The 21,606-nt window shown below is 39.9% G+C and overlaps 1 protein-coding gene across 2 annotated transcripts in view; it reads left to right on the top strand.

The window, feature by feature from the left end:
• Positions 1-21,606, top strand: part of LOC149456907 (A-type potassium channel modulatory protein KCNIP1) — a 451,873-nt gene that overhangs the window by 267,925 nt on the left and 162,342 nt on the right. For both annotated transcript variants that reach the window (XM_089684303.1, XM_089684302.1), the window contains one exon: positions 5,065-5,134. In XM_089684303.1, the coding sequence (XP_089540429.1) occupies positions 5,065-5,134 (70 nt within the window). The remainder of the gene's footprint in view (positions 1-5,064; positions 5,135-21,606) is intronic.

The following is a 21,606-nucleotide window of genomic DNA, read 5'->3' as shown; positions in this document are numbered from 1 at the left end:
GTAGAGTCCTGTGTGGGCACTGTCCTGTGTGATGTGTTTGATCTAAATGTATTCAGGTATGTCAGAGCCTCTCCATCCCGCCCTTCTCTAACCTCCAGCATCTTCTGCTCAAATGTGGCAGGCTGGGTAAGGGGCAGGTTACAGATGCTGCTTGGCTAAGGAGGTGAAGCAACCTATCAGTTTTGTTGTGTCTCCCACCACAGTCTCAAGAGCATGGAGGAGATTCCAGGAGACAGGCAGTTACTCTAGGAGAGCTGCACAGGGCCATAGACGTTCCTTAACCCATCAGCAGGACCGGTATCTGCTCCTTTGTGCAAGGAACAGGATGAGCACTGCCAGAACCCTACAAAATGACCTTCAGCAGGCCACTGGTGTGAACGTCTATGACCAAAGAATCAGAAACAGACTTCATTAAAGGGTCGCCTGAGGGCCCGACGTCCTCTAGTAGGCCATGTGCTCACTGCTGGGCACCATAGAGCTCGATTGGAATTTGCCATTGAACACCAGAATTGGCAGATCTGCCACTGTCGCCCTGTGCTGATGAGAGCAGGTTTACCTTGAGCACATGTGACAGACATGAAAGGGTCTGGAGAAGCCGTGGGGAACGTTATTCTGCCTGTAACATGGTTCAGCATGACCGTTTTGGTGGTGGGTCAGTGATGGTCTGGGGAGGCATATCCATGGAGGAACGCACCCTGATTGCCATTAGGTATCGGGATTAAATCCTTGGACACATTGTCAGACCCTATGCTGCTGCAGTGAGTCCTGGTTTCCTCCTGGTGCACGACAATGCCCGGTCTCATGTGGCGAGAGTATGCAGGCAGTTCCTGGAGGATGAGGGAATTGATACCATTGAATGGCCCCTGCACTCGCCTGATCTAACACTGATCTAATTTGATTTTCACTTTGATTTCGGGGTGTCTTTGAATTCAGTCCTCTGTAGGTTGATAATTTTCATTTCCATCAAATGATGGGGCATCCTTATGTTCCCATTACCCAGTCCATATCAGTATAGATATCCAGAATGATATTTTTCCCCATTGAGATCTGATGTGTTTTCAAAGTGTTGTTTTAATTTTTTTGAGCAGTGTGTGTATGTATACATATATATTTTTAGCACAGAGTCCTGTTCTTACACTCATAACAGTATTAAGCACTGTGTGTATTATTTTTGTGTGCGATGCACCAATTATATTTTTCTACTTTTTTCACTTTCAATTGTATTTAATTTACTATTTTTTTCACAACTCTTCAGTATGATTTTCAATTTTATTCATATTTTTTCACTATCATGTCCATTTTTCTTTTACATATATATATATATATATATATATTTTTGACATTTTTTGGTTCTTTAGATTTTTGCTCCACAGTCATCAGAATACTGTAATGACTGCAAGAACAGGACTCTCTGCTATAAAAAATATTGACAGTATAATGCAAGAAGTAGAAACATAAAATATACAAATAATGACCATAAAAATTACCAAGAAAATAAAAAAGATTTTTTTTACAAATACAATATATATATATATATATATATATATATATATATATATATATATATATATATATATAGTGCATTTTTTATTTCTTTTGATTTTTGCTCCACTATAACCATTTTTAATATACATCACTTTTTTGCTTCCACTTATTATTTTGATTGGACTTTTTTAAATTAGTTTTTTATGAAAGATAAATAATAACCCTTTTTTGCTTTTTCCTAAAATGTTTTTCTAGTTCTCATACTGCCTTGCATCCTGTTTTAATATTTTGCTCTGTTTTGCATGTCACATGATTTGGTTTTCAAAGAGGCCGATGATGCATAAAAAGATGATGATGCATAAAGAGTCCTGCTCCACTGCCCCACCTCTATAACTAAGCCCCTTCCACCCACTATCTATATATAAATGTTACACAGCATGATGCTCCATGCTGATGGTAGGTTTATAAACATTTCCCCCTTTGGAACCAAAGGAACAACTTGTGCCTCCATTGATGTTCAAGAACCAATCAGCATGGTCCCTGATTATGTGTCCACCATGTGATGTAAGACATAGTGATCACATGCAAGCTTCACTTGGAAAAATTAAAACCTTCAGCTTGAGGAATAACACTGCCTCTTTTAAGCTGCAGTGTTCATCTGCAGTTCTGCATGATTAATTTCTTAATTAAATTGCAATCTAAAGCATATGGTTTAAGTTTAAAATCAGATATTCATTTCCACATTGTATGTCCTTTACTTCTAGCCTATTACTATTATTCTTACCAATCTTGAAGTTTGTAAACTTACCTTATGAACATCCCCACACATTTCCTTGAAATCTGCAACACATATTCACTATGCCCTGTGAGTGGGCTCTGCTGTGTTTCAGATTTCACAGCCTACAAAACATGTAAATAATCCAGGAAGTTGTGGAAAGCGATGCTGAGCGGACAGGCAGAACTCATAACATGTAAGGAAATTTTTAACGTACGGTTATACTGAGTTGTCAAAAATAATTTATGTTTGCATTGCTAATATAATGAAAACATTTTTTAAAAATGACATTCTTATATATTTGTCAGCCTATGACAAAAACGAGAGGTGTTACTTAAAAATTGTATCGATAAAAGCCTTCTATATCCTTAACCAGGACATAGAAGTAGCAGCCATCGGCTTATGTGTTTTTTCTTCAGTTGGTTCTTACCAGAGCCTGGGAACACAATCGCAAGCTAGGGGAGGGAGAGCGCTGTGAGACAAACCCATGCCTGGATCTCACATACAAACAGTGAAACTGGAAGTGATATCACATATCACATCCGGTTTCAGGTGCACCCTTTCCTGGCCAGTACAGCCAGGAGACACATCTAACCAAGGCGATCTGTGCTTGCTGAGATGGTGTCAAAGGCATAGGAGATATTAGGGGTCTATTAGACCCCTAATGTCTCCACAAGGAGTACCTCTCACCTGCCCAGTGCTATCACATTGGGGTTTATTAACCCTTTGTAATAGCAATCAGGTAAAAATAAATTAAAAAATAAAAGAAAAATGTTTAAAAAATAAAATTATAATAAAATATATTAAATTAAATAAAAATTGCCATAATCCCAGTTGCTCTGCACACTTGCACGAATGCAAGCCCAGGGTGTGCACACGCGTATGTAAACCATGGTCACAACACACGTGTGACATATCTCTGCGAATGTCAGAGTGAGAACAATAATTCTAGCACAAGAGCTCCTAGTTAACTTTAAACTGTTGAGCTATGAACACTTTTAAAGTGTGACCTATGGTGTTTTTTGGGTACCATAGTTTTTGGTGATATCGTGGGCGCACACAGTTTTAATACATGAAATGTTTGGTATCTATTTACTCGTTGCAACCTTGTCTTTTATATTTTAACCAAAAATGGGTATTCATTTTATTATATTTTTTCCTGAAAATTTCTGTTTAATAAACAGTTACACAAATGTCATGTCAGATAAAAGTTTGCAACTATCACCTTTTTATTTTACAAGGCCTCTGCTTTCAGAAAATATGTAATGTTCTGGGGGTTTAAGTAATTGTAGTTACAAAAAAACTGAGATATTTACATGTATGCAAAAAAATAATAAATATTGTTCTGGAGCCGAATTGGTTAAAAAGCATAAATTTTTATTATTGTCAAGTAAACTAATGTATGCCAACACTGCTAAATTTGACCTATATAACCAACAAATGCCTTACAATCTATGTAAACTATTCAGGGGCAATCAAATGATAAACTGCACAAGGATGAGGATCCCTACACACCAAAAAAGCCCACTATGCTGTGTAACCGCCTTTGTTAAGGACTTTATATAATTGGTATATTTGAAACTGCCATTATTAAGAACCCATAGAGCAAGGAGGAGCACCATTATATATCACAGCATATGCAATCCCTATCTCAACAAGTGATTACATTAAGAGTTTATGTCACCACAGACACATATCATATAAGTAGTACAGAGATAGCATGTAATGTATAAATACCATGTTCCTTGGTCATCTTGTTTGAGAGGAAAAAGGGGTCAAGCTTTTGATGTCATTAATCAAACACCTTCCTCTATTATATTTTTATCTAGCTCAGTAACCTCAACATGACTATTTATCTTGTTACAGATATGTAGTATGGGAACACCCATCCATGTGGTAATAAACTTACACCACTAATGGACAGGCCCCACGCATCACCATATCCACCAAAAATACCACGCTGGCTAATGGGATCACCATGTATTGTGAAGACAGTCCAGTCCTCCTTGCCCCACAAAAATTATATTCAGAGGAAAAAAGTGACCAAGTGCTCCAAAAATAGCGCTCTAAAGAAAAGTATCATTAGAAATATATGCCCTACATGTTTAACTCAAAAGCAGAGCTTCATCAGGGGTTAAGTGAAGTGAAAAAGTGAGCAATCATCTCTTGTGATGTGATGTCCTGGTCACATCTTGTGGAAATTACATCAATAGCTCGATTCCTTTTCATTCTGAGACAAGATGACCAAGGAACATGGTATTTAGACATTACATGCTATCTCTGTGCTCCTTATGTGATATATGTCTCAGGTGATCTAAACTCTTAATGTTATCACTTGTTGAGATAGGGATCGCGTGTGCTGTGATATATAAAGGTGCTACTCCTTGCTCTATGGGTTCCTAATAATGGCAGTTCCAAATATACCAATTATATAAAGTCCTTAACAAAGGCCGTTACATAGCATAATGGGCTTTTTTTGGTGTGTAGGGATACGCACCCTTGTGCAGTTTTAATTTGACTTCAGTCATCAGTGACTCCGGGCAGGAAATAGTTAAAGAAAGAAATGGTCTATTAACTTCTTTAGTCAGTGAGACAAAATCTTGAATACATTTCAAGAAGAATTTGTTAACTGGATAGCCAGGAAACTCTAATGTCATGGAATTTTAGATGAAGACATGTGACTTTAACAAACCAACTGTGGTTCTGCAACAGCTGGATCTTGCATGTGTGTGTGTGTATAATACATAGTCTGAATACGTATCTTTTATCTAATTGCTCACCTTTTCTTTTTCTTATACTTTAAGGAATGTCCTAGTGGAGTTGTTAATGAAGACACATTTAAACTGATCTATTCACAGTTTTTTCCCCATGGAGGTAAGTGATTTTTAAGGAGGGTGTCATTAAAACATCACTTCAAAGACAAGACATCACAATGTGATTACCGAGAAAATTTGAATTCTTCTTTTTTGAAAGTTTGGCTATAAAAAAACAGATGTATTCTCATCTTTGTGCTGCACAATATTTGTACATTGTTTATCCATGTGCAACAAAATACAACATTTTAAACAAAAAACAATGTTTTAAATTGATAGGCAGAATTTGACTTTAGGCTTTATCATATTTTTTTACCATATATTTTGTGGGCACACAAATACAGTAGTAGCTTACTTGTGCTGATCCTGGATTACAGTTGCCTACAGGTGCTTGCACTGAGGCATCCCCCCATACTTCTGTTGTAAAGGTCATTATTACCCTATCAGGGACATTTATTCACACACATGGCAGACAAAGAAAAAAGATAAGGGGTCAAATAGGCTAAAAAGCTCAGGCTCAGCCTTTAGCTCTAATGAAGGTTGTAGTACATGTAGTTCAAGGCCCTGGTATCCTCTCCTCTGATGGGTGCTCCCATTTTGACTCTCTACCTTCCTCTGGTAATTTAGTCAGCCCTTTGGCCATACCTGTGTCTTCCTTCCTATCTAAAGAGGACTTTTCTGGCACATTGTCAGAGTTTATGGGCAGAATTTCTAGGCTTGCTGAAGTCTTAGGCAACAGGGATCACAGCCATGCCACTCCTATCTCCTCTCTGACTTTAGTCTTTGACTTTGCTCTTAAACCAGACATGGTACTAGATAAGGAGGCAGTTGCTGAGGAAGAATGCTTGCCTTCTAACAAGTGTGATCAGGATGATACACCTGTTATAGAAATCTCTCCAAAAGACTATTTCTACGCGGACTGAAGCTGCATGCTCTTGTTTAGCATTGAAGTAGCCTGAGTGTGCTCACCTAAGGCTGACTATACACTGATTGGAATCTGGTCAATTCAGCTGGGAACCAGCCATATTCCGATCTGTGTGTGCTCATCCCCGCTCATTAAAAGTCAATTGTTTGATCACCTTCTGTCAAAAAAACATGCTGGAAAACTTTTGTCAATTGGCGGCTGCAGCCAGTCATTGTGCTCTGCAGCAGTGGGACCTGCTGTCAGAATACAATGTTCAATGGATTCCTCAGTCCACCGTGTTTAAGTGGATGGGGAAATCTGTGTATAGCCAGCTTTAGGTGTCTAGTATGGGGTCCCTCAAATTCCCTACACCAGCTAAGACCTTTCTGGCTCATGTGTTGGTTGAACCTGTTCTCTATGGTGACTGGCGGCACCTGGAAAATATTTTTTTCTCTTCTCTTTAAACATTTTTCCCAACAATATTCCACTGAGAAAAGTGTCAGAAGTAGGCTGTTTCTCTGTTTTCTACCTAGCAGGACATGGGCACCCCCCCTTCCCCGTGGAAGATAAACTCATGTTTAATTAATATATTTTGGGTAGATAAGAATTTAGAAGCCCTCCTAAGGGCTACCTTTGCCCTGTCTGCACTTGTGTCTATGGCAGTTTTTAGATCATTGCTGTATGGCTTAGTATCCTAGCTCCATTCGTATGGTTTTTTCTGTCCATAGTTAGCTGGAAATTTTGCCTTCTGAGTGAATGGCTAGCTGGATAGACCTTGTTTTCTATGATGAGCCTTTTCTCTGTACACATGTCCAGAATTCTCTGGCTTAAATGCTGGTCAGCTTAAATCCCCTGCAAGAAACACCTTTAGTGTTTACCATTCAAAGGGGAATTTCTGTTTTGTCTTTCCTTGATGAGTACATCAAGAAGGTCACAGGGGGTAAAAGTACTCTCCTCCCTCAGTTGAAAACGGTGTCCCTTCATCTCCCCCAGGTTATAATGCTAAGTCTAAATAAGGAACATACTTTGCTTGAAGACATGACCTTTCAAACCAGCCAAGACTGGAGCCAAGTTTTACATGTGACACAGTATCCCCACAAGGGGGGAGTCTCATGACCTTCTAGCCCCATAAAATCTCAGACACCTGGGTCCAGGGTATTTTTTGAGGAGCTACAAACTGGAGTTTTGCAGTCTACTTGCTCTTGCTTCTTGCTCTCCAACTTGTCTCCTTCCCCATCATGGTAGGTGGATTTGCTTTCAGTTGTCCAACAGCTTATGAGTCAGGGAGTCATTACCCCTATACCACTTGGAGATTATTTTCAAGGTTTCTTCTTGTACCTTGTTATGGGTTCAAAACTGATGGAGGCATTCAGCCCAATCCTTGAACTGCATACTTATGCATTGAAAATGATCAGCCATTCATTGCCTTCTTCCTTCCAGGGGATTTTCTCAATTCACTGAACATCTGGGATAACTATACAGTATTTCTGCCACAACACTACTTGTGTTTTGTGGTGGTGGTTCAGCAGTGCCAATTTATCACCCTTCCCTTTGGCCTCTCCACCAAGTTGCTTTCCCTAATTTTGGATCTGCTCTGTTCTCAAGGGATCCATATCTTGGGGTGCATGGACAATTTCCTTTTAAAGGATTAGTGCAATCTGTCAGCTAACAACCAATGGATAGTATAAATTCTGCAGAACTTTGGTTGGATTTTCAACCTACAGAAGTTGTCCTTGGACCTCAAAGATTAGAATACCTGGGTCTGGTGCTAGACACACACTTTTCCAGAACCTTTCTGATTTTGAGACAAGCAGGAAAGCCCTCGGCTTGCACATGCTGAGAATCTTGGGTCTAATGAGGGAGCAGTCCTGAAAAACTTGGTTCCAAGGGACTTGGTTGTTAGAGGAGGCTCACCTTCCAGTCAGCAGTAATGCTTCAAATTGATTGTATGCAAACACACTGCAAAACATATGGGCAATAGGTTTAAAAGGCTAAAAATTATACCTATAAGTCTCATGTCCAAAGTTTAAAAAGCTATAAAGAATAATAAAAGGGTATTTAATATGAAAATGAAAGAGCACTATTATAATTTGAACGTTACAAAGGATATAACAGAATATGTAGGAAATCAAGGCCACAAATTCAAAAATGAATGACAGGTTACTAAAGAGAGGAGTAACCTGTTAATGTTTGTAAATTTCAGCAGTTTAAAACATGAGGTCTAAAACCTTGCATGCATCGTACAATCTAGGAGGAATACAACTGGATCACCCACTTGCAATAACAAGCTGCAGTCTCCAAAGCAAACAAAGTATGTTTTTATATTAAAAATAGGTATAGACTCCAGAAAGTGAGATATACTTTTGCCCCTGTACAAAGTACTAGTAAGACATCATCTGGAATATGCATTCAGTTCTGGGCATCAGTTTACAAAAAGGATATTGGGGAACTGGAGAAAATACAGAAAATGGCAGCCAAACTGATAAAAAGCACAGAGGAGCTCAGCTACGAGGAAAAAATTATTCTCTCTAGAAAAGAGGAGATCTAGGGTGAATATGATCACAATGTGTGTGTGTGTGTGTGTATATATATATATATATATTGGTCCATATAGTGAATGTGGTGTAGTTTTTCACATTAAATTTACTTTAAACGAGGAAAAGAGATTTAACATCCACAAATGGAAAGACGTTTTCACAGTAAGAGCCATGAAAGTATGGAATAAGCTTCCTTAAGATCCTGTTCTGACCAGCCCAGTAGAGCGTTTTAAAAAAAAGAGCTAGACGCATTCCTAAATGCACAAAACAAATAATATTGCATATATACTTTCGACACAAACCATACTGTAATTTATTCAAAATTATATTTCCTTTTCATTCTGCAGTGCTGTAATTTTTTTTAAAATGCAATGCAATATGGCAACCTGGAGGTGTTCCATACACAGCTGATGTATGGAATGCACGCAGAGATGTCATTTTCTGCTTATGTGATTGACTCACTGTTTTTCTCAGAAGTCTGCAAGATACAAGTCAAATATTATTAGAGCATTGCCAAGTGCATTAGCTGATCAAAATTAAAAAGTCACTCCCAATCAGTTCTGCACAAAAAATTATCTAAGGGCTTTTTCCTCAGAGCAGAAACAGATAGGACTGGGAAAGGAGTTTGTTAAAATCCTTACGATATATAGTCATGGCCAAAAATATTGGCAGCCCTGCATTTCTGTCAGATAATGCACCACTTCACCAAGAACATTGTTGCATTCAAATGTATAGGCATTCTCATGTTTATTGTTTACATGATGTTCTTATATTTGTTTGTTTGGTAAGACACAAAAAAAGTGGAAAAACAAAAAGCCAAATCTGACACATTTCATGGAAAACCTCAAACATGGACTGGACAAAATTATTGGCAACTCTCAAAATTGTAAGCAATAATTGCATTCCAAGTTTGTGATGCTCCTGTAATTTGTAATTAAAGTCACCTGTATCAATTAACAGGTGCTGACCATATAGAAATCACACTGGCAACCAGTTAAAATGGTGAAAAATTGACCATTGAGAGCAGCAAATAATTGTCTGAGAATTTGAAAACAAAAAATTGTGAATAAAGCATGGACAATCTCAAGGTTACAAGTCCATCTCAAGAGATCGTAATGTTCCTGTGTCCACTGTGCGCAACATTTTCAAGAAGTTTACATCCCATGACACTGTAGATAATCTCCCTAGACGTAGACGAAAGAGAACAATTGATCTAACATTGTAATGAAGGATTGTTCGAATGGTGGATAAAGAACCTCAATCATCTTCCAGACAAATTGAAGCTGACCTTCAGGCACAGGGTACAACTGTGTCAGCATCAGCATCTGAATGAAAATGGATGCTAAGGTAAGAGAGCCAAGAGGACCCCGCTGCTGACACAGAAACATAAATAAGCCTAATTGGAGTTTGCCAAAACTTATCTACGGAAGCCAAAATCCTTGTGGGAGAATGTGTTTTGGACAGATGAAACTTAATTTCAGCTCTTTGGTAAAGCCCATCATTCTACTGTTTTCAGGAAAGGAAATGAGGCCTATAACCCCTTTGTGTCTAAGGGTAAAACAAATCTAAATGCCTAAGCACAATTTTGCAACTTAAACATGTGTTAGTAAAAACATGTTTTTTTATTATCAAAGGAAAACTGGCCCAAAATAGTAAAAAAAAAATTATTTTTAAATTTAGCTGTATATTTCTTGCTACTACATAACCTACCACCAAAGAACAACTCAAAATAAATTCTCCTGCTCTTGATGATCACAACAATACCACATATGTGTATGTTAGTTAGTTTGTACCCATAGTATGGCCCAGAAACAATAGTGCACATTTTGCTTTTTTCATCCTGCCTAAAATACACTGACACTGACACTAACTGACATGGATTCTATTTTAAAAAAATAAATAAATACTGACCCTGACCTTGATCCAAACACTAACCTTAATCTTGGTATTTTTTTATATTTTTATTTTATTTTTTTTTATTATTATGATGATTGATTTATTTATTTTTTGCACACAATTTTTTTCTCTCTGTAAAACAGAGAAAGATACAATGTACCTCTCTCCTCCATTCAGAGAGCGAAAACATGGGGGCAGGCTTCACATTGACTGATCACTGTGATAGCCAATCAGAGAAACTCATTGTAAGAAACTCAATGATGGTTATAGGAAGCGGTTGAATTCAGTTATTTTTTCCAAAATAGCAGGGTGTTACATGTGATTGCTTTGATTGGAAAGAGCAATTACATGGTAAAACACAATGTGATTGCCCGGAGACAGGTACGTTACCCCGCATCAGCACAGCTTCTCGTCCACGTCTATAAAACCTATAAGCGGACGGGGAAGCAGTTAGGCTGCTGGTCCCACAACAGACATTCATTATGAATGGGAACTCTGCCTTTGGGGCAGACTTTTTTTTTGCAATAGAACAGGGGTCTCCAAACTTTCCAAACAAAGGGCCAGTTTACTGTCCTTCAGACTTTGGGGGGGGGGGGGCGAATTGTGGCCAGTGGGGGTAGAAGAAGCCACAGGCCTGACACCAGTGATAGGCAACTACCGCAGGCATAGTATTCAGTTGCATAGTGCCTGTGGTCAGTAGGGTGAGGAATAGTGCCTCACCTCTGGTGTCAGTGGATGGAATAGTCCCCCATCACTGGTGTCAGCGGGAGGAATAGTGCCCTATCATTGGTGTCAGTGGATAGAATAGTGCCCCATAATTGGTGTCAGTGGGAGGAATAGTGCCCCATCATTGGTGTCAGTGGATAGAATAGTGCTCCATAATTGGTGACAGTTGGAGGAATAGTACCCCGTCATTGATGTCATTTGGGGTAATTATGCCCCACTGTTGGTGTCATTGTTAGGAATAGTGCCTCAAACCAGTTGGAGCAATAGTGCCCCAAGGGATAAACGCTACATCTGGCCCTCAGGCCACAGTTTGGAGACCGCTGCAATAGATCATCGATTTGTTGCCATGTTCTACTATAATCTTTATACTGCATGTTCAAAGTAAACTATAGAGGTTTTCAGTCGGTTTTATTTTTTTAATCCTACCTCCAACTACCATGTCTCATTTTTTTGCTAGTGCCTTAGGTGATTGGACGCTGTGCTGAGGGAACTTCGGTTTATAGTTTTCATTATTTATTTATTTTCAAATAACAATTTCCAGTAATTTGTTAATGTTTTTTCTCTTGCACCACGATTTGTATTAAAGTGGTAATAAACCCAAAACAAAAATATTTTATATATTGCAGCTTACCAAATCTTACATGTGGTGGCTGCATTATTATTTTATTTTTTTTAAGGCTTTTTTTCCCTCTGTTGTCACCTGGTGATCTGGCCAGTAGCATACCTCCTATATTAGAGCACCCCCTACTCTAGATGAAGGAGCACAAATACACCTTTGGACAGCAGCATTTTCAATCTGGGGAGAGGGGAGTGTTAGATGTACTAGCAGATTTATATACAATAACAAATTGAAGCCAAACTCCAGCCAACACTTTATAAGCAGTTACAGCAGATCATAAATATAGTGCAGCGCTTAATTTAGTCCTTCATAGTTCATGGTTATTGGATGTTCCTTAACCTAAGCCGGCTTCACCCTCTGATGATGTGCGTGGCACGTAACGCGTAAGGAGGAGCCTGCTCGCGCCGTTGACATCACGCCGTCGGAGCATCGTGGAGCTCCGGCGGCCATTTCTTTTCAGGGATGGTTAGTGTTCACTACTGTTACCCGCTGTTTGATGTTACACGCTGGATGCATCCTATTTTCTCTCAATAAATGCTCGGTTTTCACAAGCCTTACTACACTATGAGCACTCTCTTGTTTTAACCCCACATGGGGAGTATTCCTTCTAGATACTGCACAGCTCCGTGTCCACCGAGAAAGGGAGGTTCCCACTACAGTTAGAGCAACACCCACATATCCCTTAAGGGGAACTCTGTGATGGAGCCTAAATCCTTATACACCTGAACCTATGTGATCCAGAGAGGGACATCATTCTATTTGCTGATCCGGATGTCGATTTCCAGTGACACCAGGGGATAATTTATACTTACCGCACTGTACCAAGTGTGGCTCTGGTGAGTGGGCACTTCTTCTATTTTTTCTCTAAGGAACATCCAATAACCATGAACTATGAAGGACTAAATTAAGCGCTGCACTATATTTATGATATGTTACATTGAGGTTTTTTTGTGGTTACCTTGAAGTGTACAGCTGCTGGACTGAATTAGCGCTCACTTTATTACTGTTTATCAGTTACAGCAGATGTTTTGTTCCTTCTGGGATAAAGGTTTTACATAAATACATAGGCGAGGATTGTAAGCACAACATTTGCAGGGTAGCTTGTTCTGTTAAAAACAATAGACATACTAGCTAGATCACCAGGTTAAAATAAAATACGGAAAGCCTTAAAGGGTAAGTTCACCTTTGGAACATGTTCCCCCCCCCTTTTTTGTGTGGAACATGTAACATGTTCCCATAGCCGCAGCCGCGCCCATCACCCCCCCTCCCTCTGACTGATAGTATGGGGAGAAGTTTTCCTGTACTATCTGTCAAATTTGAAAACAGCATGGCCATGTGGGCGGAGAATTCTGAAAATGAGTGCCTACAAGTCTTGGCAGCCTTAGCGGCTGTCTGCTTGTAGTTTTCAATGAACTACCACACTGCTGTGATAGATCATTGAAGCTTCCTGCCAGAATATCTGCTTTCTCGTACATCCCGTACGGCTAGCGGATATTCTGACAGGTCTGCAGGACACCTGCATGGCATTAGCAATCTACTGATCGCTGGTGCAATGCTTTCCGGGCTCCTTTGGACAAAAATAATAAATGCACATTTTTTTACGTGCAAAAAAAGTACATTTATTATTTTTGTCCAAAAGGTGAACTTATCCTTTAAAAAAAGAACATTAATACAGCCATCACATCTAAGAATTGGGAAGCTTAACCCTTTAAGCTCACTGAGCTGGTCTCTACACAGCAGGTATCCAGATCAATTGATGCCTGTTGCTGTTTTGGAGGCTGTACTCAGGCCCCACTGGCCCAAAGATTGTGGGGCCTGCAAATGTGACCCTCAGGCCAGTGGCATAACTTGCCCTTCAGGGCCCTGGTGTAAGAAACCATGAAGGGCTCCGCTGACCCCTAGCTGAGGCCCTTCCCTCCAAGCGTGGTGGTTGTACGCCATGGCCCAGCTGCAAATGTGACCTTTGTGACTCTGGTAGCTCCACCACTGGTGTCAGTAGTTTTTTATTTATTTATTTTTTTGGTTACCATTTTTTATTTTTTATTCATTCTTACAAGTTTTTTAGGAGCCCGATTGGGGGGGGGTCTTTGGTGAAATATCAGGGGTCTAAACAGAACTCTGATGTTCCAACTTTGAGACAGAGAAAGGAGATTGAGGACACAGCCCTCAATCTCCATCACTGCAGCCTCAGCTGCACAAAATGAATGAACAGGAATAGCTCTGTACAGAGATTTCTGTTGATTGATAAATTGAAGCATAACCAGTTTACGGTGCCTCAGTTATGAATGAACAGAGCCAGTGATCAGTACAGATCGTGGACTCTATTCATTAAGGCAAGGAAGGGGCTGGTAATTGATATATTTACTGGCTGCTTTTCCGCTCTCCATCCTGACAGCATCTGCTACAGCTGCTGGAGGGGGAGTCTGACAGAGCTGCAGGGGACAAGGGGCGTCAAGAGAGAGCACAGAGGGGCCGGGAAAGAGCACAGGGAGACAAGAGAGCACACAGGCAAGCAGCAGAAAGAAGCTGGATAAGAGGAGCGGTGGGGGCAACTGCATATAGAGGAACCGATTTCTACATTTTCCTCCTGCAGCCGCTGAATGCCTGCAGGAGAGAGAGGAGGAGCATTCAGCGTCTGCAGGAGGAAAATGGAGAGTTTGGTTTCTTTGTATGCAGCTGCCCCGCTGCTCCTCCTATCCATGTATCCACACTCGCAAATGCGACCCCTGTAGGTACACCCCTGCCTCAGGCACTGGGCTGTGCTTATGGCACTGCCAGAACATGTACTGTACTGGTTTGTTTGTCATAGAGCACTTTACTGATTCAGAGCCTCTGATGTGAACCAGTCTCTGAAGATTTACTTTTTAAGCAAGCCTATATGTGTGTTTCTGTGTTTATTTGATGCCCCACCAATACCTCACTATTGTGGTGATTTTTGAGTCTGGGAAGTGACTCAGTCAGATCTCCTATTGCTATGGCACTTACTCAGATGTGACCCCATCTCTGATGATTCATGTTAAAAATGTTGCTTCCTGGCAAAAAATATGGGTACCTCTTCTAATTAACTGTGGAACCCCCACCAATACCCTACTACTGTGGTGATTTAATAAGACATACAGTACATGTAAGTGGTTCATATAGTGAACTTGGAGTTGTTTTTTTCACTTTCAGCACTTTCAGGTCATTACAGAGAACAAGGGGGTATTCTACATCTGGAGAAAAAGAGATTTAATCTCCACATATGGAAAGGCTTTTTCACAGTAAGAGTTGTGAAAATGTAGAATAGACTATCTCAAAAACTAGTTCTGCTCAGCTCAGTAGATTGTTTTTAAAAAGAGCTGGATGCATTTCTAAATGCACAAAATATAATTGGATACCAACATTTATTAATATTAACATATTATGATCAGGGAGCACATATGATCATTAGTTGATCAAGGTAATATCCGATTGCCTCCTGGGAGATTAGAAAGTATTTTTTTTCCTGTGCTGTGCTGGAGTAAATTGAGGTTCCTCTGGTTCAACTGTGGGTATAGGCAGGGCCGGTGCTACGACTAGGCAAACTAGGCAGCTGCTTAGGGTGCACTAACACCTAGGGCGCAGCCACGGCCAGGACCATTGAAAAGGCAGTACAGCCGGCCCTGATGTAAGCAAAAGAAAAAAACAAAAGGGCGCACTCTCCTCATGCATTACCGTGCTTACAAATTAATTTATTAAAAACGTGACAAATGAATACTGACACAACGAATGTAAAAAACGAACATGAAGCCAAATTAGCTTTGAAAAAGGGAGTTCAACTCCCGAAATGCGTCAGTTTTCCCATCGGGCACCATCATCACAGGACTCCAGATGTGTGACATTGACCCATTTGGCTTCATGTTTGTTTTTTACATTCATTTGTGAGTATCCATTTGTCACTTTTTTAAATAAATTAATTTGTAACCATGGTAATGCACAAGGAGAGTGCGCCCTTTTGTGTTTTTTCTTTTGCTAGCATCAAGACTCCCCCGTCTTTATAGGGCTGCACCTCACCAAGTGACAGTTACCATTCTATATGTGGAGCATGAAGATTAGAGCTCTGGTGTTTGTTTCATTCGGCCCTGATGTAACATTAATCATATTTTCTCTGGGCCCCATCAGTTCGCCAGAGGGGCACAGGAGGAAAGGAGCAGAGAGGGACTTTTTTAATTTTGGGCGCAGGCAGCTAAAGCTGCGCTGAGTTTTTGCAATGCTGATCAGTGGCAGCCAGCCGTGGCTGCTCACAGCCTTTCATTGGCAGAGTGATTATCCCTTCCTCCACTTTATGAGCTTTCTGCCATCTTCAGAGTCCTGAAGGGAGTGTATCACCAGGCACATTTATTGGCTTTTTTTTTTAAACCCAACCTTGGCCACTGAGCAAAAATTAATAGTGCCAGCACACATTCCTACCCCATAAATATAATATAATGCCTATCTTGTCTAGGGGGTTATAATTGAGAATACTTACCTACACCTTGGTTTCATGGAAGCTGTTGCTGCAGTCTTCTCCTCTCCTGGCTGCAATGATGTTGGCAAGGAGGTGACCAAAAAACTAGAGAAGACCAGCTGCTTTAGAGGACTGGCCATCCAGTGGAGAGGATGCCTGTGGGACCATGGAGTAAAGTTAATAATATACTCTGAGAGCCTATGTAGACTAAACCAGCAGTATATCCTGCCCAGAGATCCAATTTAAAGCAGCAATATTGTCATGGGAAGGCCATACTACTGCTTTTACAATGGACCCTTTAGTCATGCTGACTCAACTTAAACAAAATGTATGTGATATTAAATCCGAACGCTTGCTTAAATTTGACTTGTATTTGCTGTTCTATTGTGGTAGTGCCCATTGTGTTAAAACACTGGAAATAATCACTAACTAATAGAGATTCCATTACCCGTAGCTACCACCACAACAGTTTGCACCTGCCCAATACAGCTCTGATACTATAATTCTTGCCCTGCATGTCAGCTCAGCAGCACAGCACAATACCTCCAACAGACTGACTTACATAGGTTGTTGCTCCACTGCATGCACACGTGCTTTTGCATAAACAGAAACCCACAAATCCCTAGCCTTGTTCACAGCACAATGATTTGTAGAAATAAAATGCGAGTTTATGAAACAAATAAAAAAAAAAAGCAGAGATCATTCATAATTTAAAAGGCTTTCCAAAGGCTTTTTGCAGAGGATTTATGATTTAATGAGGATTTATAAACAGCAGGAGACTGCTAAACCCCAATATGTCTGTAAGATGGATTAAAATATTTACTAAAGACAAATAGGCTGTCCACTTTTCAAGGGAATTATCACTCTAAATGTGGCAAAAATTCATGTTTCAAAGAATACTCAGTCAGGGGCAAGGGTAAAAAAAATTGGAATTTAGCTTGCTCATGATCATTGGATGATGGAAGGCAGCTAAGCTTCACCCCATTCATGAAGCTAAAGGGAAAATTCCCTTGCTATGTGAATTGCCTATCTTCCTTTAATAAATCAACCACATTGTCTTCAGGGAAAGAGTTGTCACTCAACTGTTGTCACACAGTTTGTTGTGAATGGGCCCTTATAATATTCATGGGCGATTTGTTTTGTTACAAATTGAAGTTCAGACAAAATTTTCATTACATTTTATATCTGAATCTCCACATCACAATAATGAATTTCAACAAATCCAAAATAAATAATGAAGCAATGAATTCATTTGTTTAATTCGGATGACATGATGCAATAGTTTGGGCCTTTTGTTAATGTCTGAAGCATCCGAAATAGCATAACAACATAACGAATGATTGGAATTGATGTGGATGCATTTTATTTTTTCATTTTGCATTAACATTTTTCATTATTATAAAAAATGCACTACATATGAAATGAAAACTTATTGAAAAAGATACGGTAAGGTATAAAAGTGAAATAAGATGGTGATTATTGTGTTTGGGTTGGATGGAGGTGGATCCATCAGAATATCTAAATTATAACATAACAAATTAATCTGAAATTAATTTTATTCCATTCGTTCTTTCGGGTGCACGCGATTCCAGTCGATGTTGTCCAGTCAGCTCATTCCTTTTTTCTTCGTGCGTTGGACCAACTGGGATGACTTCTGAAAATCCAAATTGATTCAGATAACCAATCCGAATATATTATTATTATTATACAGTATTTATATAGCGCCAAAAGGTTTGCTCAGCGCTGTACATTATAGTGGGGGACAGTACATGAGACAATACAGTAACAAAACAATACACGAGGGGTTCGAGGGCCCTGCTCTTTCGAGCTTACAATCTAGGAGGGAGGGGATAGTGGTACAGGAGGAAGTGGCTGTGGGGGATGGAGTGGTAGGAGGAGTGGAGGAAATCGGCTGTTAGATGAGAGTGGGGTAGGCTTCCCTGAAGAGATGGGTTTTCAGGGTACGCCTAAAGGTGAGGAGGGTAGGTGACAGTCTGATGCATTGGGGTAGTGAGTTCCAGAGGATGGGAGAAGTCCTTGAGAAGTCCTGAAGAATACCTGCATATCCAGAAGGGGGGTCTCTCTTCTCCATCCTGTAGATGAACCGCCAGTGGAAAAAGTAAGATCATAGTGCTGGAAGTGAAGTCCAGGGAGGCAATCTGAAGTAGAGCAGGAAGCCGCCCTGCTGACTAGTGAGGAACACGGGCGGATGTGACATCACTGGAGGAACACAGATGACTGGAAAGGGATAGCAGTAATCAGAGACTTCGCTTTCAGAGCCTCTAGCTCCTTCTACAGGCCCTCCACTTCAAACTGCTTCCCTGGACTTCACTTCAAGCACTGCCATCTGACTTTTTACCATAATGCACTTAGTGGCGCCTCCTTCCCTCTCTCCCTTGTCTCCATAGCAAAAGAAAAGAATTTCTACCTGAAATGCATTTTCATGTAGTAAAATGCACGTGTTTTACTGTAGGAAAACAGACAATTGTGAATAAGCCCTAACATTTTCCTAAGTTTAAACAGATCTATAGCAATTAACTTAGCAACTGACAGATTCTCACATGTGAATGAAAAGGCTGGGGATTGGCAACTTTGCAGCTAACTTAAATGGTATAGATTCAATAATTTACTTAAATTTCATAAATGTCCATATACAGGTCCTGTTGCTGACTTGGTGGACACATTTTCCTCTTCTAGCCCTGGAGCAGAGGATAATACAATATAGGAAATCTTTCTCTAATTTTTTGTAACCATTTTTATATTCACTGTTTTGTTTTACATATGTGCTTTTTTGTTATGGTGCTTTTATGCATGTAATACCATGTATATTACCATATACTGTACAGTATATAAAATTCGTTAACAAGGTAATCACCATTCTCTAGGCTAATAGGCAAGGGATTGTAGAACAAATTGTATGGGGGCTGGGCACTGCCCTGGGAAACATGCATCAAAGCAAAAAAAAAAATGTTCAAAGAATTTCATTTGAGGAGCAGTGATTTTATTAATGCTTTAAAAATGTAAAATGCAAATGTATTTTAAATAACATGTCTGTGGGATGCCCTTAATCTGCCTGTAAAGTGGTGCATTAATATGACCTATTCACACTACTACAGCAAAACTGATAAAAAAAAATGGATTTTAAATTTCCAGCAAATGACAGCTTCAACCACTTTAGTTTGATTTGTAAACAAACGGTCAATGATTCCCTTCATCTATACCAGACCCTTATGCAGGCCATAGATGGGTCGAAAATCGGCCGATTTGTCGGCCGAAAATAAAATCGGCCGATTTTCGGATCGTTAGTGGGCGATTTGGTCGGCCGTTTTTCGGGATTTTGGCCGTTTTTTTTTTTTGGTAAAGTTGGAAAAAAATCGGCCGATCGGCCGATTTTCGCGGCATTAATGGGCCAATCGGCCGATTTTTTACCGATAAAAAATCTGCGCATGAGCAGTGACCTGCAAGAGGAAGACAAAAAGAAGAAGAGGATGAAGAAGAGGATGAAAAAGAGGATGAAGAAGAGGAAGAAGAAGATGAGGATGAAGAAGAGGATGAGGAAGAAGAGGATGAGGATGAAGAAGATGAGGATGAGGAAGAAGAAGAGGATGAGGATGAAGAAGATGAGGATGAAGAAGAAGAAGAAGAAGAGGATGATGAAGAAGAAGAGGATGAGGATGAAGAAGAAGAAGAGGATGAGGATGAAGAAGAAGATGAGGATGAAGAAGAGGATGACGATGAAGAAGAGGATGAGGAAGAAGAAGAAGATGAAGAAGAAGATGAAAAAGAAGAAGAGGATGAGGATGAAGAAGATGAAGAAGAAGAAGAGGATGAGGATGAAGAAGAGGATGAGGATGATGAAGAAGAAGAGGATGAGGATGATGAAGAAAAAGAAGAAGAAGAAGAGGATGAGGACGAAGAAGAAGAAGATGAAGAAGAAGAAGAAGAGGATGAAGAAGAAGATGAGGATGAGGATGAAGAAGAGGATGAGGAAGAAGAAGAGGATGAGGAATAAGAAGAAGATGAAGAAGAAGAAGAAGAAGAAGAGGATGAGGATGAAGAAGAAGAAGAAGATGAAGAAGAAGAAGAAGAAGAAGAAGAAGAAGAAGAGGATGAGGATGAAGAAGAAGAGGATGAGGTTGATGAAGAAGAAGAGGGTGAGGATGAAGAAGAAGAAGAAGAAGCAGAAGAAGAAGAGGATGAGGATGAAGAAGAGGATGAGGAAGAAGAAGAGGATGAGGAGGAAGAAGAAGAAGAAGAGGATGAGGATGAAGAAGAAGATGAAGAAGAAGAAGAGGATGAGGATGAAGAAGAAGAAGATGAAGAAGAAGAAGAAGAGGATGAGGATGAAGAAGAAGATGAAGAAGAAGAAGAAGAAGAGGATGAGGATGAAGAAGAAGAGGATGAAGAAGAAGAAGAAGAAGAAGAAGAGGATGAGGATGAAGAAGAGGATGAGGATGATGAAGAAGAAGAGGATGAGGATGAAGAAGAAGAAGAAGAAGAAGAAGTAGGATGAAAATAAAAAGAATTCCAGTCCAGCAAAAAGTATCTCTGCAGAGAGCTCCGCTATTTCTGACAGTTCTCTGACAGTTCTTTGACATTTACAGCGGTTGAAACATTGTATCTATTTGTTTCCGAATAAAAACATCTGTATCCTAAATGGAAACAAATAGATACAATGTTTCAACCGCTGTAAATGTGAAGGAACTGTCAGAGAACTGTCAGAAATAGCGGAGCTCTCTGCAGGGACACTTTTTGCCAGCTGTAGAAGGGATGAAAATCGGCCGATTTTTTTTACCATTGATGGTAACGTCGGCCGCTTGAACGACCGAATTTTCGTTTTTTAAAAGAAAAATCTGCCGTTTTTTCTCCCCATCTATGGCCTGCATTAGCCTAGATGAGGATAAAAATGATGCGGTGTTCCCCCTAAAAAGTATATACCAGACTCCTATTTTTGATGAGAGTATGGATGTCAACAGGGAACCCCATGCGAACAACAGGTCTGCTCCTCCAAAAAAATCCATACCAAACCATGATATGTAGCCTGACAGGCCAGGAAACGGGGCAACGAGAGTGTGCCTCCCCTCCTAAACCATACCATGCCACATTACCAGGGGAGACCCTTCTGTCAAAGTACAGTTCTGTTCAAAATAATAGCAGTCAGACATCACTAAGCTGATCAATCACTGTTTTTGGTAGAGATTATATTTCTACATGGCAAATAATTTACTATTGGACAAAAAAGGGAATAGCCACGTAAATATGTGTCATATAAATATCTCCGTCTCACTAGTAATTAGTGTGGATTTATAAACCTGATATGCTTAACATAAAACATAGCAGTATGACAAGTGCAATACTGCTCACACAGAGTGGTTATTAGAAAATC

Source organism: Staurois parvus, unplaced genomic scaffold (genome assembly GCF_062004578.1).
Source record: "Staurois parvus isolate SC_StPar_1 unplaced genomic scaffold, SC_StPar_1.0 ptg000343l, whole genome shotgun sequence".
NCBI classification, from domain to species: Eukaryota; Metazoa; Chordata; class Amphibia; order Anura; family Ranidae; genus Staurois; species Staurois parvus.
The sequence above is the reverse complement of the archived record's forward strand: the minus strand, read 5'-3'. Positions and strand labels throughout refer to the sequence as shown.